Source organism: Talpa europaea, assembly GCF_964194135.1.
Source record: "Talpa europaea genome assembly, chromosome: 15".
Taxonomy (NCBI): Eukaryota; Metazoa; Chordata; class Mammalia; order Eulipotyphla; family Talpidae; genus Talpa; species Talpa europaea.
The window spans coordinates 1,438,723-1,452,229 of NC_140083.1; the positions used below are offsets into that span (position 1 = coordinate 1,438,723).

A 13,507-nucleotide genomic window follows, 5' to 3' on the forward strand; every position below is an offset into this window, starting at 1 on the left:
GGCGCAGTTTCACACCCAGAAGACGTCCAGGGGTCACAGGGCCACCCACGTCCGGCGGGTCCTGCCGTCCCCCTCCCTGGACTCTGCACACCACGCGCCCCCCCCCCCAATTGTGAAGTCTCCAGGCTTCCCGGGAGGGGCCCCAGGGAGGGACGTGTCAGCTTCCACGCCATCGCTCAGCATCAAACCAGGCAAAGGGGGTTCACGTGGCCCCGCGAGCCGAGGAGGGGCGCTCCTCCAGCAGGGTCTCCACGGAAAGGGGCGCGCCAGGCGGCGGCACCCCCAGGCGGGCAGCCGGGAACAAAAACAAGCACCGACGCCACACGCGTTGCAGCTTCACCTGCTTTATTTCGGGGACCCCTCAGGACCGCGCCCTAGTGAAGTTGGGGACCACACGCTATTTTTAGGCAAAAAATCTGGGTTTCGGGGAAGGCGCCCAAGCCCGCTCAGCCCGGGAGGCCAGGAAGGAAATCGAGGCCGCCGGCACCTTCTCGCCGGCCGCCCCCCCAGACCGACCGGCCCCCCCCCCGCGCCCCCGCCCTCCGCAGGGCCGGCCCCCCGCGCCCAGGGCACCCCGGACGGCTCCGCCGGCTGCCCGCGCGCCCGGGCCGGGGACACACCGAGGCCGGCCCGGCCGGGGCGCCCGGGAGCGGGCGGCGGGGAGCGGGCGGCGGGGGCGCAGCCCGCGCCTCGGGCGCCTCAGGGCGCGTCCCCCCTTCGGGCACGCGCCGGCCGAGCCGTCGGTCGGGGCCTCTCCGGGGGCCGCGCGACCGCCCGAGCCCGGCCCGGGGCAGGGCCGGGGCGCGGGCCGCTCCCTCCGGGCCCCGGGGGCGGGCGCCCCCCGCGCCCCCCGCGCCCCCGCGCCCCCCGCGCCGTTACCGGTTGCGCGGCTCCTTGAAGAGCGCCGTCAGCGCGCGCAGGGCCTCCAGGTCCGGGATGGGCGCGGGCAGCGCGACGCCCGACAGGCGCGCGGGCGGAGGCCTGGGCGCCGCCATCTTGCCGCTCCGGCTCGCGGGCGGCGGGCGGGGCGGGCGGCGGGGCGGGGCGGGGCGCGGGGGGCCGCGGCGGCGGGAGGGGGCGGCGCGGGGCCCGCGGCCCGCCGGGGGAGGCGCGAGGGCGCGGCGGGAGTCCCGGGGGCTGGGGGCCCGCCGGGAGGAGGTTGGGCCTGCAGGGGGAGCCGCGGGGAGGCCCACCCCGGGGGGCTAGGACGGGGTCTCCCCGGGGCCGGTGGGGGGCGGGGCTGCCCCCCCTCCCCGGGCAGGTGCGGGCAGGGGGGTGCCACAGGGCGCGCGGGGGTGGTCCTCCCCGCGGGCAGGTGTGAGCAGGGGCCTCCCCCTGCGAGGGGTCCAGGCACAGGTCCTGCTGGGGGGGCAGGGCGGGGCGGGGGTGCCCCATGGAGGGGGCCACCCTGAGAGAGGGAAGCCCTGACTCTCCCGGAGAAGACTGGCCCCCGGCCCGCCCGGAGGTGCTTGGGTGAGTGGCTGGCGCCTGTGGGAGCCCAGGCCGCTGCCCCTCGGGGCCTGCGGTCTCAGGGCCCAGAGCCCGCATCATTTGCTGAGATTAAGGGAAATGAACCGGCTTCTGGGGGTCAGACAAGACCCTGGCTGGCGTGGGTGAGGCCCAGGGGAGATTGCGGGATCAGTAAGGTGGTCCCAGGCCGTGGAGGGCCAGCGGGCAGCTGCAGGCGCAGGGATCCTGGGGCACGGCTGAAGCGTGAACACGCCTGGCAGTCCTATGCGAAGATGGGGGGTGTTTGTGAGCTGGCCCTTGTGATGCTCTTTTCTGAGATGGAAGACAGCCAACACCCTGAGGTGGGGAGAGTGTGGACCCGCCACGCAGGCCCTGAGCCTGCCGTGGGCCTGGCCGCCTCACTGTGCACGGGGCGTCACCCCTCGCGGGCTCCGTGGGCAGGGCGGCGGGTCACCTGGCCGCACCCCATGCGTCCACGTGTGCGGCCCCTGCATGGCAGGCGCAACCTCCAGAGCTCGGGAAGGGGCAGGGGCAGCAACCCTGGTTGGGCAGCCTTGGCGCCTCAGCGCGGCAACCAGAAGTAACGGCCGATCTTCCCGGACATGCTCCCCGCCTTAGCCAAGGCTGTTGCCCAGGACGCGGCGACGCTGTCCAGTACCCGAGCTGCGTTCTCGGCCTGGAGCGCCACTCAGCGTGTCCCTATGCCCCAAGTGCTCTAAGGGTTTCGAGTTAATGTGCGTTAAAAACCGAAGCTCCCGTAGGAGAGTCACTGAGTAGTCATCTCCCCGCCCAGGGTCTCCTCGTGCCCAGCAGGGGCCTCCTGTCGGTCGTGGACAGGCTCCTCTGCCGTCCTGGTTGCCCTGGTCAGGCTTCCCTTACCACACTCGGATGCCTGCCCCTGGGGTTCTCCGCAGCTCGGGCACTCACTGCAGCTGCGTCTGTGTCTGTTAATTGCTCAGTTTTCTTCCAGAATGCACACTCCGGGCAACTGCTCAGTTGTTCGTTCAAGTAGGAAAGAATATTTTGAGAGCACTCCAGAAAGAAGAAGGCGCACCAGGCCTCCAGAAGAAAACATGCAACATTCCTGAAAGCATGGGGAAGAGCAGGGGCGGGAGGGGAGGGGAAAATGCGGGATTAAGAGACTCACAGGGGGCCTCCCCTGGTGGTGGGCGTTGAGCGCTGGATTGCGGGGCAGCCCGCAGCCTCTGCAGCACCAGTTCGATCCCCGGCGTCCAGCGAGGGTCCCACCAAAAAAAAAAAAAAAAAAGAGAGAGAGAGACTCACAGGCCGGGCCAGCGGGAGGATGGGAGGTACCTGCAGGACGTCAGCCTTGGCTGAACTGACAGAGTCAGTATTCCATGTGGGCCGCGGGCGCGTTTAAACAGTTCGTGCCTGGCTGGCACGCCCGCGTGTGTGAACTAAACTTCAGACGCAACTGGTGGTCAGTGGTGGTGCGTCAAGGCCACCGTCAAGGCCACCCGTCAACGATTCAGCAATCGGGAAGTAACAGGCAGTAGGAAGGAAGGGAGTGGAAGGACGGGGCAGCCGGGCGGGAAGGTGAGGGCCGAGCAGACCAGGAGTGTGGCGGCTGCGAGTGGGGACGGTGGGCCACAGCCGACCTGCCTTCCCCACACCCACCTTCATGGTTTACCGGGAATTGTCACAGTTGCTGTCCCTGCACGACTGTGGCTCCTTCGATGCTCCAGTGGCCTCCAGAGTGGGGGGCGGGTATTAGTTTGAGGTCTATGAAGCCTAAAATGTTACCTCTCTGGACCTTCTTAGCACAGGCCTCTCGATCTCTGGTACAGCATGTATTCTGGACTCAGACAAACCTGGCCGAAGTGAACCCCGCTTTTGCCTCTTTGCACCTGACCTTGGACAAGTGACATCTCTTTGAACCTGTTATTTTTATCATTAGTATTCTATTTTTTTATTTAAAGATTATTTATTTATACAAGCACTGGGTACAGTCAGAAGCGCAGGAGGGTGAGAGAATTCACCAGAGCCAGAGCGGGGAGCAGAGCAGGCAGAAGGACCGAAGTACACTGCTGAGGGGAGCAGCGGGCGGCAGGAGAGGTCTGCGCGCCATGCGGGACCCTCCTCCCGTGGCCGGGGAGCAGCCAGGGATCGAACTGGTGTTGCAGAGGCTGCAGGCAGCTTCGCAGCCCAGCGCTCAACTGCTGCACCACCGGGGAGGCCCATCATTAGTATTTTAAAATAGAATAGTGATAGTTCTGTACCTACTCACTGAGTGGCTGGCAGGATTTGGTGAAATCACTGTCCTAGATGCAACTCCGCGAGGGGAAGGCGCATTGAACACAGAAATGGGTGCCTTTTTCTGCACCCTCTTGCAGGCAGCCTCCTGGGACTGCACTCCCAGCTGGCCATGTGCCAGACTTCCTGAATGGAGGGGGGGGGGCAGCTGCAGAGGAGCAATGTATAAACTGAGGTGGACAGAGGAGGAAAGAGAGACAGCTGAGATCCTTGGAGGAGAGACAGGTGGGCGAGAGACAGTGAAAGCCGCTCCTGCTCCTTGGCCGAGACAGTGGCAGCCATTTTCTTGACCTTGAAGTAGATCCGATGGTGCATTTTGAGCTCAGGCCTCTCTGTCATCCCAGCTCTCTGGGCCCTGCCTCGACCTTTCTTCTCGCTCCCACTGGAGGGAGTCTTCGACGTGTGGCAGCTCCCAGCCCTTCATCAGTGTCGGATGAAACAGCTCCCAAAGCCACGTTTACCGGCAGTAAAGTGAGCCCAGGGACGACGTGGCATCCGCGGGTGCCTGCCGGCGAGAAGCTGCAAGCGCACAAGCAGCAATCCACAGACCTTAAGGGGCCCGGGTCCACCACCGTGATGGGGAATGCTGACTCTTCTGTCTTAGCAGCGACTGCAACAAGGCGGACATCAGACCCAGGACGTCTGGAGACGCGCTGGCCACGTTCACTCATGATTCTGTGGAGCAGGCAGCACCCCAGGCAGGTGTCCACTCAGGCCAGGTGGCCGCTCGCACTCAGCGCAGGAAATAAGTCTGGATGCATCGGGAAGGATGGGACCATGGCGTGTTATCTGACTGCTGTGCCATTGGGCCGGGAGTGATGATCAGTAACAATGCAGTGACCTGGAAAAACCCCAAATGTTAGAAAAACTCAAAACCAAACTTCTAATCATCATGGGCAACACGCCTGTGGCCCTGGCACACAGCCCAGGCCCTCAGCACTGGCCACTGGCTGGAGCCCCTGGGGCCGGCCCAGCAGGCAGGTGGCTGTGCCACTGCAGGCACCTGAGCGGCCTCCACGAGCTGGGGATGGAAACAGTGAGGTTTGGCCCCTTGTGCTCTGGGGCCCAGGAGACCAGCATGACCTCGCTGGGCTAGATGGGTGCCGGGCGAGTCCTAACTTCCTCCGGGGGCTCCGGGGGCCAGTCTGCTTCCGGCCTGGTCCAGTTTAGAAGCCGCCCACCTGCTCTGGCTCGGGGCTGCTTCCTGTACCTTCGGGCCAGCACAGATGGAAGGCGGGGTTGGCCTCGGCCTGCCGCCCTCTGCCTCAGCCCCTGCCAGCCAGGCTCCTTCTCCTACCCCTGCTCGGGCCCTGCGACCCCGTGAGTACATGGGCCACCGCACAACTCGGGGACATCACCGCAAGGGCAGCTGAGAGCAGCCACATCCCTGTGAAGTGACCCCAGAGAGCAGACAGTGGGGCACCCGGGATGACAGCGGCCCCACCCCTCAGCGTCAGCGCTGTGCCTGGCCCGAGCCTCTGCTCCCGCCTGCGAGGTGAGGATGAAGGGGCTTTGGCCAGGGTCAGTGAGAGACCCCCATCCCACGCAGACACGGGAGTGTGGACGAGGGGGCACAGAGTCCCTGGCGGGCAGGCCCGAGCTCCTCTCTTTCCCTGGGGAGGCAAAAGTCAGGGCTGCCCGCTGGGGGAGGTGCTGGCTGGGGTACGGGGTGAAGGCAGAGGCGGGCTGTGCGGGGAGCCGCTGACCTCGGTGCAGGCCCTGTGGGTCCTGGCCTCCTGGCAGGGACTTGCTGGTGGGCTGGAGGGCGGAGGGCAGGTGCCTGTGCAAATCCCCGGCCCACGTGTGGCCGGATGAGCGGGCGGAAGGACAAGTGGACACGGCAGCAGGGGCTGACCGCAGCGATGTGCCCAGTGGTGGGAGGTGGGAGCGGGAGGCCTTGTCCACGTGAGCAAGTCCAGGGTGAGGCCGGGAGGAGGGCGGGACGGAGGCGGAGGCCAAGGGGCTGGCACGGAAGCCACGGGCAGGCGGGATCCGAGGGCTGGGCCCGTGAACACCGTGCCCCTGACCAGCTGGGCAACTGCCCCACAACCGCCCATCCCTCACAACTGCCCGTCCCTCTGAAAATCGGGGCTTCGGAGCTCTGCCCGGCACCGGTGCTGGCAGAATCACACGTGGCTTCAAATACGTGAAGAGACTTCGTAAATGAAGAGGCTGGCGGGAGTGAGTTGGCAAGTTATTAGCCTGGACTCTGAATACTGACCACGGCCAACCCTACCCCATCTGGACCAAAGGGAGGCTTGTTGAGAGGCGCACACGGCCCCACAGCTGAGAACTGGGGTGCACGGGGGCTGTAGGGCCACCTCGCTGGGTCACTGGAGCATCCAACGAGAGGGCAGGGAGCTTAGAGAACTATCTGGAAGGTCGTCAGTGATCAGTGAAAGCTGTTATGACCAGACTTGGAGGTGTTCCCCGCTCCGTGGTGTCCCCAGCCCCCCATGCATGGAGAGCTCTGCCCTCTGCTCTCAGGCGGCTGGGCCCACATTCACAGGATGCCCTTCCTGCTCCCCAAGTTTGTTCACTGTTCTTTTCATGCCATATCCAGTCCCACCGCCCCGGGCAGCGCCCCCAGGAGGAAGCCCAGTCATGGGGGGTTGGCCTTGGCTCCACCTGGCCTCCTAGGCGCGAGGCCCTGACCTCCCCAGGCGGAGGGGAGACGGCCCCCGCGCATGGAGTGCCTGGCTGGCCCGCGGCAGCCAAAGGCTCTGTCTGCTCCGTGCAGGCAGCCCTGTCCGGTGCTCCCACCCCGCATCCTGCCGCTGGGGGCGGCCACCCCCGAGGCTCCCAGGCTGGCTCTGGCCCCCAGCCCCGCCGTGGCCCCTCCAAACATGCCTCCCTCCCTGCGCCCCGAACCCTCCCTCTGCCTGCGCCTCCCGGTGTTCGGTGTTCGGGCTCCACAGAGGGAGCCAGCCAGGGGGCATGCGGAGGAGAGTGGGGGAGCGCAGAGGAGGGGTGGGGCATGTGGAGAGGAGGACTAGAGCCAAGCCATGTGGGGGGCGGGGGCCGGCCCCTGCAGGGTGAGCAGGGCGCCGGGTGCTGCCCGGGAGGGGTCCAGCACTGGGACCGGGCAGGGAGAAAGTGCGCAGCCGCTCCGGCAACGCCTGGCAGAGCCACCTGCCTGGAGGATCCTGCAGCGTCTGTGCCAGAGACTGGGGAGGCTGCATCATCCGGGGCCCCACAGTGACCCCTAGTGGACACCCAGGGACTGGCCTCCTCACCCCGCGCTGGGATGCCTTCCTAGACCTGGGGGCGCTGAGGCAAGGAGCCCCCCAGGGGCCTGGCCTCTGGCCTCAGCCATTCTGGGGGCGGTGCGAGGACTCTGGAACCCCCCCACCCCGGTGCTGACTCAGAACCCGCCTGGGAGGCCTCAGACCAGAAGCTCCACGTCTCATGCTCGTCTCGAGGGGTTCCCATCCCTGCCAGCCCCGTCTCACCCGCCTGCCCTGCTGGCAACCCCAACAGTGGGTGGGCTGGGGACGACGAGGGCCCCTTCACACACCTGTGTGCCCCTGGCGGAGGGCCATCGTGGTGCCCAGCCTGGGGCCGAGAAGGCCCCCTGGAGGAGAGGGGTGCGGGGTGGGGCTGGAGCCCTGGGGCCGAGCCGGCTCCCGGAGGTTCTCCGTGTTCTTAGACGAAAGCCGCCTCCCTACAGCGGGACCCCCTTTGTCTGCCTTCTGGAGCCATTCACAATGCTGAGTGCCTGCGGGCAGCTTTCCATATCCCCGAGACATCCGTCCTCGCTTGGGGGCTGCCTGAATATCCTTCCTTCTCCGCAGGGGCAGATCCGAACCCGGCCCGGCTCGGCCTGGGGTCATCTGGCTGGGTCTGCAGACCCTGGGCCGGGCACCCAGAGCGAGGCTGCTACCGCCACCTAGTGGGCAGGGGCGGAGATGCGCCAGGCCTGCAGCGCGGCCCCGCCAGACCCCGCCGCCCCGATTCAGGCGGGTGCAGGCGGGTGCAGGCGGGTGCGCGGGTCGCAGGCCCTGCTGGCCGGTGCTGGGGTCTCTCTAGGTCCCAGAGTCCAGTGCACGCTCTTCCCACCTCCGAGTCCCGGGGCCACAGTGCAGGGCCCCAGACGGGCTCAGCTGGGCACCACAGCCCCCACGGGCGTCTCTCGGGGCAGCTGGAGCACCCAGCAGCCCTGGGCACCCTCCACCTCCGGGGTCAGCATGTCCTTGGTCAGCGCTTCTGGACGTTGGAGCTCAAACATGCTCACGATTAAGTGAAAGACAGCCGTCACCTAGGAAGACAGTACTCTTCTCACACACTCGTTGGGGAAAACGAGCATGCCATCACATGGGTTGAATTGAAATGATTTCGATGACACAAATATATATTTTTAAAACCACTCTTCTCAGCAAAGCGGCGTCGGGGCCTTCGGAACCCCTCCAGAGCAGGCGGGACAAAGACAATGGCGCTTGTGAAGTGGAATATGAAGGGGGCTCAGCTCCCCTAATTACATCTTGGAAAGGAAGCCTTGTCCTATTGACATTCGGGATCATTTTTCACAAGCTCAGGTTACCCCCTTGAAGACGTTTAGGAAGTTTCGTGATAGGGACACCTTGTTGAAAACTCGGCCGCTTGACTTCTGTAAGCCGTCGGGGAGATCAAATGCAGCTGCGCCCACTCGCTTCAAACGGGCCTGGTTATCTCGCAAGAGGGGCTGAGGCTAGCGCCGACTTCTAAGAAGCCGGGTGACCTCGTGTGTGTGTGTGTGTGTGTGTGTGTGTGTGTGTGTGTGTGTGTGTGTACATGTGTGTGGCTTTTACCAAGGCCCCCGGGCAGCCTGGCGGCAGGCGCGGGTGGACCAGACACAGCCCCGTCTGTCCTCACCAACGTCGCCGCCATGAAGGCACAGCAGCCGCTGCTCTCGAATGAACTGGAAGCAGAGGTGCCAGGGATGAGAGTCCTTCCACCAGGCCCCTAGGTCTTTCCTTTAGAATATAAAAGTCTAAGTAAATTGTGGGTTGCTCTTGCCCTGTCCTGAATTTGAAGTGCTTGGCTGCCTGAACTATCATTAAAGGCGTGACGAGCAGCCACGCGGCTTGGCGGCCCGTCCACGCACAGCCGTCCTCCGCACGGGAGGCCTGGCCGAGGGGCCCTCACGGGCGCGCCGGCGAGTAGCCCTGATCCTGTGCGGAGCCTCATTCCTGGGAACAGGAGTGTCTGGCAAATAGGAATAGATTATAAATCACATTTTTAGCGAGAATGACAAAGCTTAGTAACCCTCGCCTTAGGGAACCTGTCCAATTTGTCAGTTAAAATTCAGCCTTCTGAGAGAAGACGAGCCTGTTCTTGTCCCGCGCGGAGAGGATCCCCCGGGGAGCGGCGGTCACGGCTCAGGAATGTGGGGACCCTGCAGAAGGCTCGGAGGAGCTTCCTCAGTTTCCCGCCCCCGTCCCCCCCACCCCACCCCCTCCCCCCGTGGCTCAGTTGCAGCGGCCTCCGAAGGCGGAGTCTGTCCAGGGGTGGCAGCACAGAAGCAGGACGCCAGGGACCTGTCGCCTTCATGACCAGGACAGGAATGTCCAGTAGAAACAGGCGCCCCGAGGGCCTTCCCAGGCTGGATGAGACAGGCCTCTCTGCGATGGGGGCGGAGTGGGGTTTGATTTGGAACCCTATTATGTGACGGTGACTTGATTTTCTGAAAGGCCTGGAGCCCCAGCTGGGGGCCCAGGACAAGGTCACCAGGGGTCAGCCGTGGGGGAAGGGGCTTCATTCTTCCTGGTGACCCTGCTTCGGGGAGCAGAGCGGGTCGGTCGCTAGGCTCACAACCCCAAACACTCCTGCTCCCTTGGTGCCCCAGACATGTAGGTTCCACACCCAAACTGGGGAAACCCAGCCCCACCCCAGGGCCTGCCAGGGCCCAGCAGCTGGCAGCCAGCCCCGCCCAGGACTGAGGCCTCGAGTGTGGCCCCCAGCTGCAGGCGGGCAGGCTGGGGGCTGAAATTCTCAGGCCCTGACCTTCTGCGCGGGGCTGTCCATGCCCTGGGTGCTGGGAAGTGTCCCTAGAGCAGACTCTGGTCTCCGGCTGCCTGTGCCTTGTCCGGGGCAGACACCACGTGGCCATCCTTACATGGAGAGGCAGCACTGCTAGCATGCCTTCCACCCTGCCCCCCACTGCTGAGGGGGTCCAACTCCAGGCCGTGAAAACCCCACAGACACCCCCCATGAGGCCGGCAGCACTGCTTAACGACCGCCCCAGGCTGAAGCTCGAGTCACAGCTCAAACTTGTTGGAGCCAGGTTCTGGGCCACCATCCCTCGGGGCACATCTGGGTGTTTCTGGAATGCCACCAGCCCCACTTTTTGCAGCTGGGAGAGGAAGCACCAGTGCTGCATGTGAGCTGGCTAGGGGCCCCCGAGGGTGCAGCCTGGGCTTTGGAGGTGCTTCTAGGCCCATGCTCCTGCGGCTGGGTTTCTTGGGGTTTTGTTACCCTGAGACTTGGGTGCAGCCCAGGGGAGGGACAGGCACTCCTTGCCTCTTCTGGTGCTGGTGCTGAGGGCACCCGGGCCGTGGGCAGGGGAGGGGGCACTGCCCATCCCGGCCCATTTTAGTGTGGGTTGGGCATGGGAGGTGCCCTCGGGGCCTCGCAGGCACCACTTAGTTCTGGTCCCCACATCTGGGCAGATGTGAGTGCCAGGGTTCCCTGCACACCCAACAGGTACCAAGCACCCATCGACCCGCCAGTCACACGTGGCACAGTCTGCGGCCCCCCCCATGAGACCCCCTCCCCACTTCAAAGGCGTAGCTCCATGTGTGCATTTTAGCGCAGGAGATGGTGCCCTGGGGAGAGAAAGCCAGGCCCCGCTTCCAACCAGGCCTGCAGAGGCCCTGCCCCTGGACTTGGGCTCCTCCCCAAGCCCACCCTCCTGCCCTGGCCTCTGCGACCCCCACGAGGCTGACCAGCAACTTGGGTCAGTCTCCCCGCTGCCAGGACCCCGACCTCCTGTCCAGGGGCCGCAGGCCTGGCTGACCCTAAGGAGCTGGGTGCATTGTCCCCGCAGGGCTTCCCAGCCCCTCCCGCCCCTGGGTTTAAGGAGGGTCAGGCTTTGCCCTCAGCGACCTTGGGCTCTGACAGTGAAGCTTCCTCCTCACTGGCGAGATGGCCAAGGCCAGGGAGAGTGGCTGGAGACGTCCCCTCGCCCTCCCCATGACCACGCTGCCTGCCAGCCTGACGGACAGCGCCTGCACCTCCACGGGTTTGCTCCCTTTGTTCTTCAAGCCCCACCTCAAAGGCCACCTCCTCCAGGAAGGGACCCCTGGTCCGGCTCCTCAAACGCAGCCCCCTGGGCCGGAAGAATGGCCCTGAGGCTGCCCCCGGGGTGAGCGACACCCCATTTACCCTCGGGGTCGAAAGTGAAGCATGAACAGGAGGCCTAGCCCTCCACATCTAAAGTTCCACGGAGGCTGCAGGCGTCCAGGGTCCGGCAGGTGTGTGGGTGCCAACCAGGTGGGCTCCTGGGCCTCTGCTTCCTGGCTGTGGTGGCAGCGGGGCCCGCAGGTGCACCTGGCCATGTCCCTGACAGCCGCTGCGGTGGGTGGCCTGGCTCCACGGAGGCGCTGGGCGCAGAGCGGCTGAGTGGCCGCTGCGGTCACACGGCGTGGAGGTGGGTCGCGCTTCTGGCTGGCACCCCGGCTTGGCCACCCTCGGGGTCGTCTCCCGCCTCTGCTCCCTGGTGGTTCGGGACCCGCTGCCCTCTGGACCTTTGCAGCCCGAGGGAAGGAGGGTGCAGTCGTGGAGGAGGGTCTCTGTGAGGGTGGTCTTGGGGCGCCAGGGGGCTAGAGGCAAAGGCCAGCTGGGACAATCCACCCCCACTGACCTCTGCAGCGACCCCCAGACCTGGGGACCCCCAAGGAGGAAACGCCGACTCCCTGGGGCCGCCCTGGAACAGGGGGCCGGGACAGTCCCACATGTCGCAACCCCAGCCTCAGCCCCGAGGGGTTCTGGCCTGGCCCGGCCTCCCAGGGGCGCGAACCCCCATGGTGCCCCACAGCTGCCCCCCTCCGCACCCCAGCCATGCCACGAGGCCCGACCGGCCCGAGGGCACCCTCCGAAGGCCATGGCTCTCCCCCCAGACCTGTTTGTCCAACCCAGAGGTGCTTTGTGTTGAAGTCGGGCTCCCCTTAATGCATTTTCCATTCTCCACAAAAACCACAGCCGCCAATTAAGAAAGAAAAACACACACACTTCTCCCACCCCAAGGGCCGTCTCCTTTGATCCCTTAAAATCCACGAGGGAGTCCTCCTTGGTCTCTAGAGTGAGGAGAGAGGGATAATTACCCCCCGAGTGGCCATCCGAGTGTTTGCTCGGCGATGAAAGGGAACTTTCAGGCCCGGGAATAAAGCGGCCCGGGCTCTCCAGATCCCGTCCGTACGAATATTAATGAATTAATGATTTACTCGCGCCGCGTATGTCTATTTGCCTTGCTATTCACGAGCACGCACCGTTTCCTTAGCAACCTCGACATCAGACCAGGCCTCAGCGCCGGGAACCAAAGGGCAGCTCTCGAGTCGGGCAGACGGCTTCTCCAGCTTCTCTCCGTGTTTGCCGAGGGGAGATGATGGATTGCCCCGCTCTAAAGGAGCCGTTTTTCTCTGCCCTTCCTTGCCATTACCGCGCAATCTGACATTTGAAACACCTGCTGAGTCAACACCTAATCCCACCGCCTTCCTTCCCAACAATGCCCGGAGACTCGGCCAAACAGCGCTGCCCTCGCCGGTGTGTGCCAGGCACCGTGTGTGCGCGACACGCACCCCCCCCACACACACACACGCGTGCGCGTGTGCCACCCGCCCCTCGCTGACAGGCCAGTGTTGATTTATTTCCTTAAGTGACTTCAGAAACGTGAGTGATCCCATGGGGGTGTGCAGGCCCGGCCGTCGGCCCACTGAGTGCTCCAGCATGCTGGGCGAGGAGATGGAAGGTTCTGGACGCCGAGCGGGGAGTGCATGTCCTGTGCACACACGTAGTGGACTCCGCCTGATGGACGGCGGGACAGTGGGGCGTGGATGGGCGAGCGACATCACCCGGCCCTGACGTCTCTCTGATGTGAGAGGATTCTGCGGTTTCCTCTTGGGGGCAGCTTATAAAGACACAGACGTGGTGGGAAGGGCACCAGCTCACGGACGGAGACAGCAAGGGGAGGTTGGTGTTTGCAGCAAGCAGAAGCCCAGTGGCCAGAACAGCCCCTACGTGTCAGTGAAGCGCCCACCCAGGCCTTGGAACCTGGGGGCACAGTCAAGGTGAGGCCCAACCTCAGGAGGGGCCCCCGAGACACAGCCCTGCCTTGGGTAGCCCCGGTCTCTCACAGGACAGGTATGCAGACAGCAATGAAGGGGGGCTGTTGTGCAGGTGGGGGTGCCTGAGGCGAAGCCTGGACGCAGCGCCTGAGCCGGAGCCTCACGGTGCACAACGAGGGGAGAACTTGTCGGCACGCGTCAGGTTCCAAAGCTGTCACAGCCCCCACGAGAGCAAGGGCCCAGGAGTAAACTCAGCCCCCATGTCACCGCCTGACGCCTCCCGGCTCCCTCCAGGCAGCCGTCGGCTCTGGGGAGGACGGTGCTTCTCAGCTGCCCACCAGCCAGCCAGCCACAGGGGCCGGAGGTACCTGGGGTCGGGGCGCCCCCACGCTCCCCACAGCTGACATGATTGGGCTGATGCAGTGGGAGGAAGGGGAGCTGACTCGGGAACACTGCTCTCTGCCTCCCCGGGTCCACTCTGCCAAGTTTACACGGGGACTGGC

General features: G+C 65.0%; 1 protein-coding gene across 1 annotated transcript in view; it reads right to left on the reverse strand.

The window, feature by feature from the left end:
- Window positions 1–995, reverse strand: part of ATXN10 (ataxin 10) — a gene marked incomplete at its 5' end in the record, with an annotated part of 47,570 nt that extends 46,575 nt beyond the window's left edge. Inside the window, one exon of the mRNA XM_084255556.1 lies at window positions 880–995. Coding sequence (XP_084111682.1) covers window positions 880–995 — 116 coding nt within the window. The remainder of the gene's footprint in view (window positions 1–879) is intronic.
- Window positions 996–13,507: the final 12,512 nt, after the last annotated feature.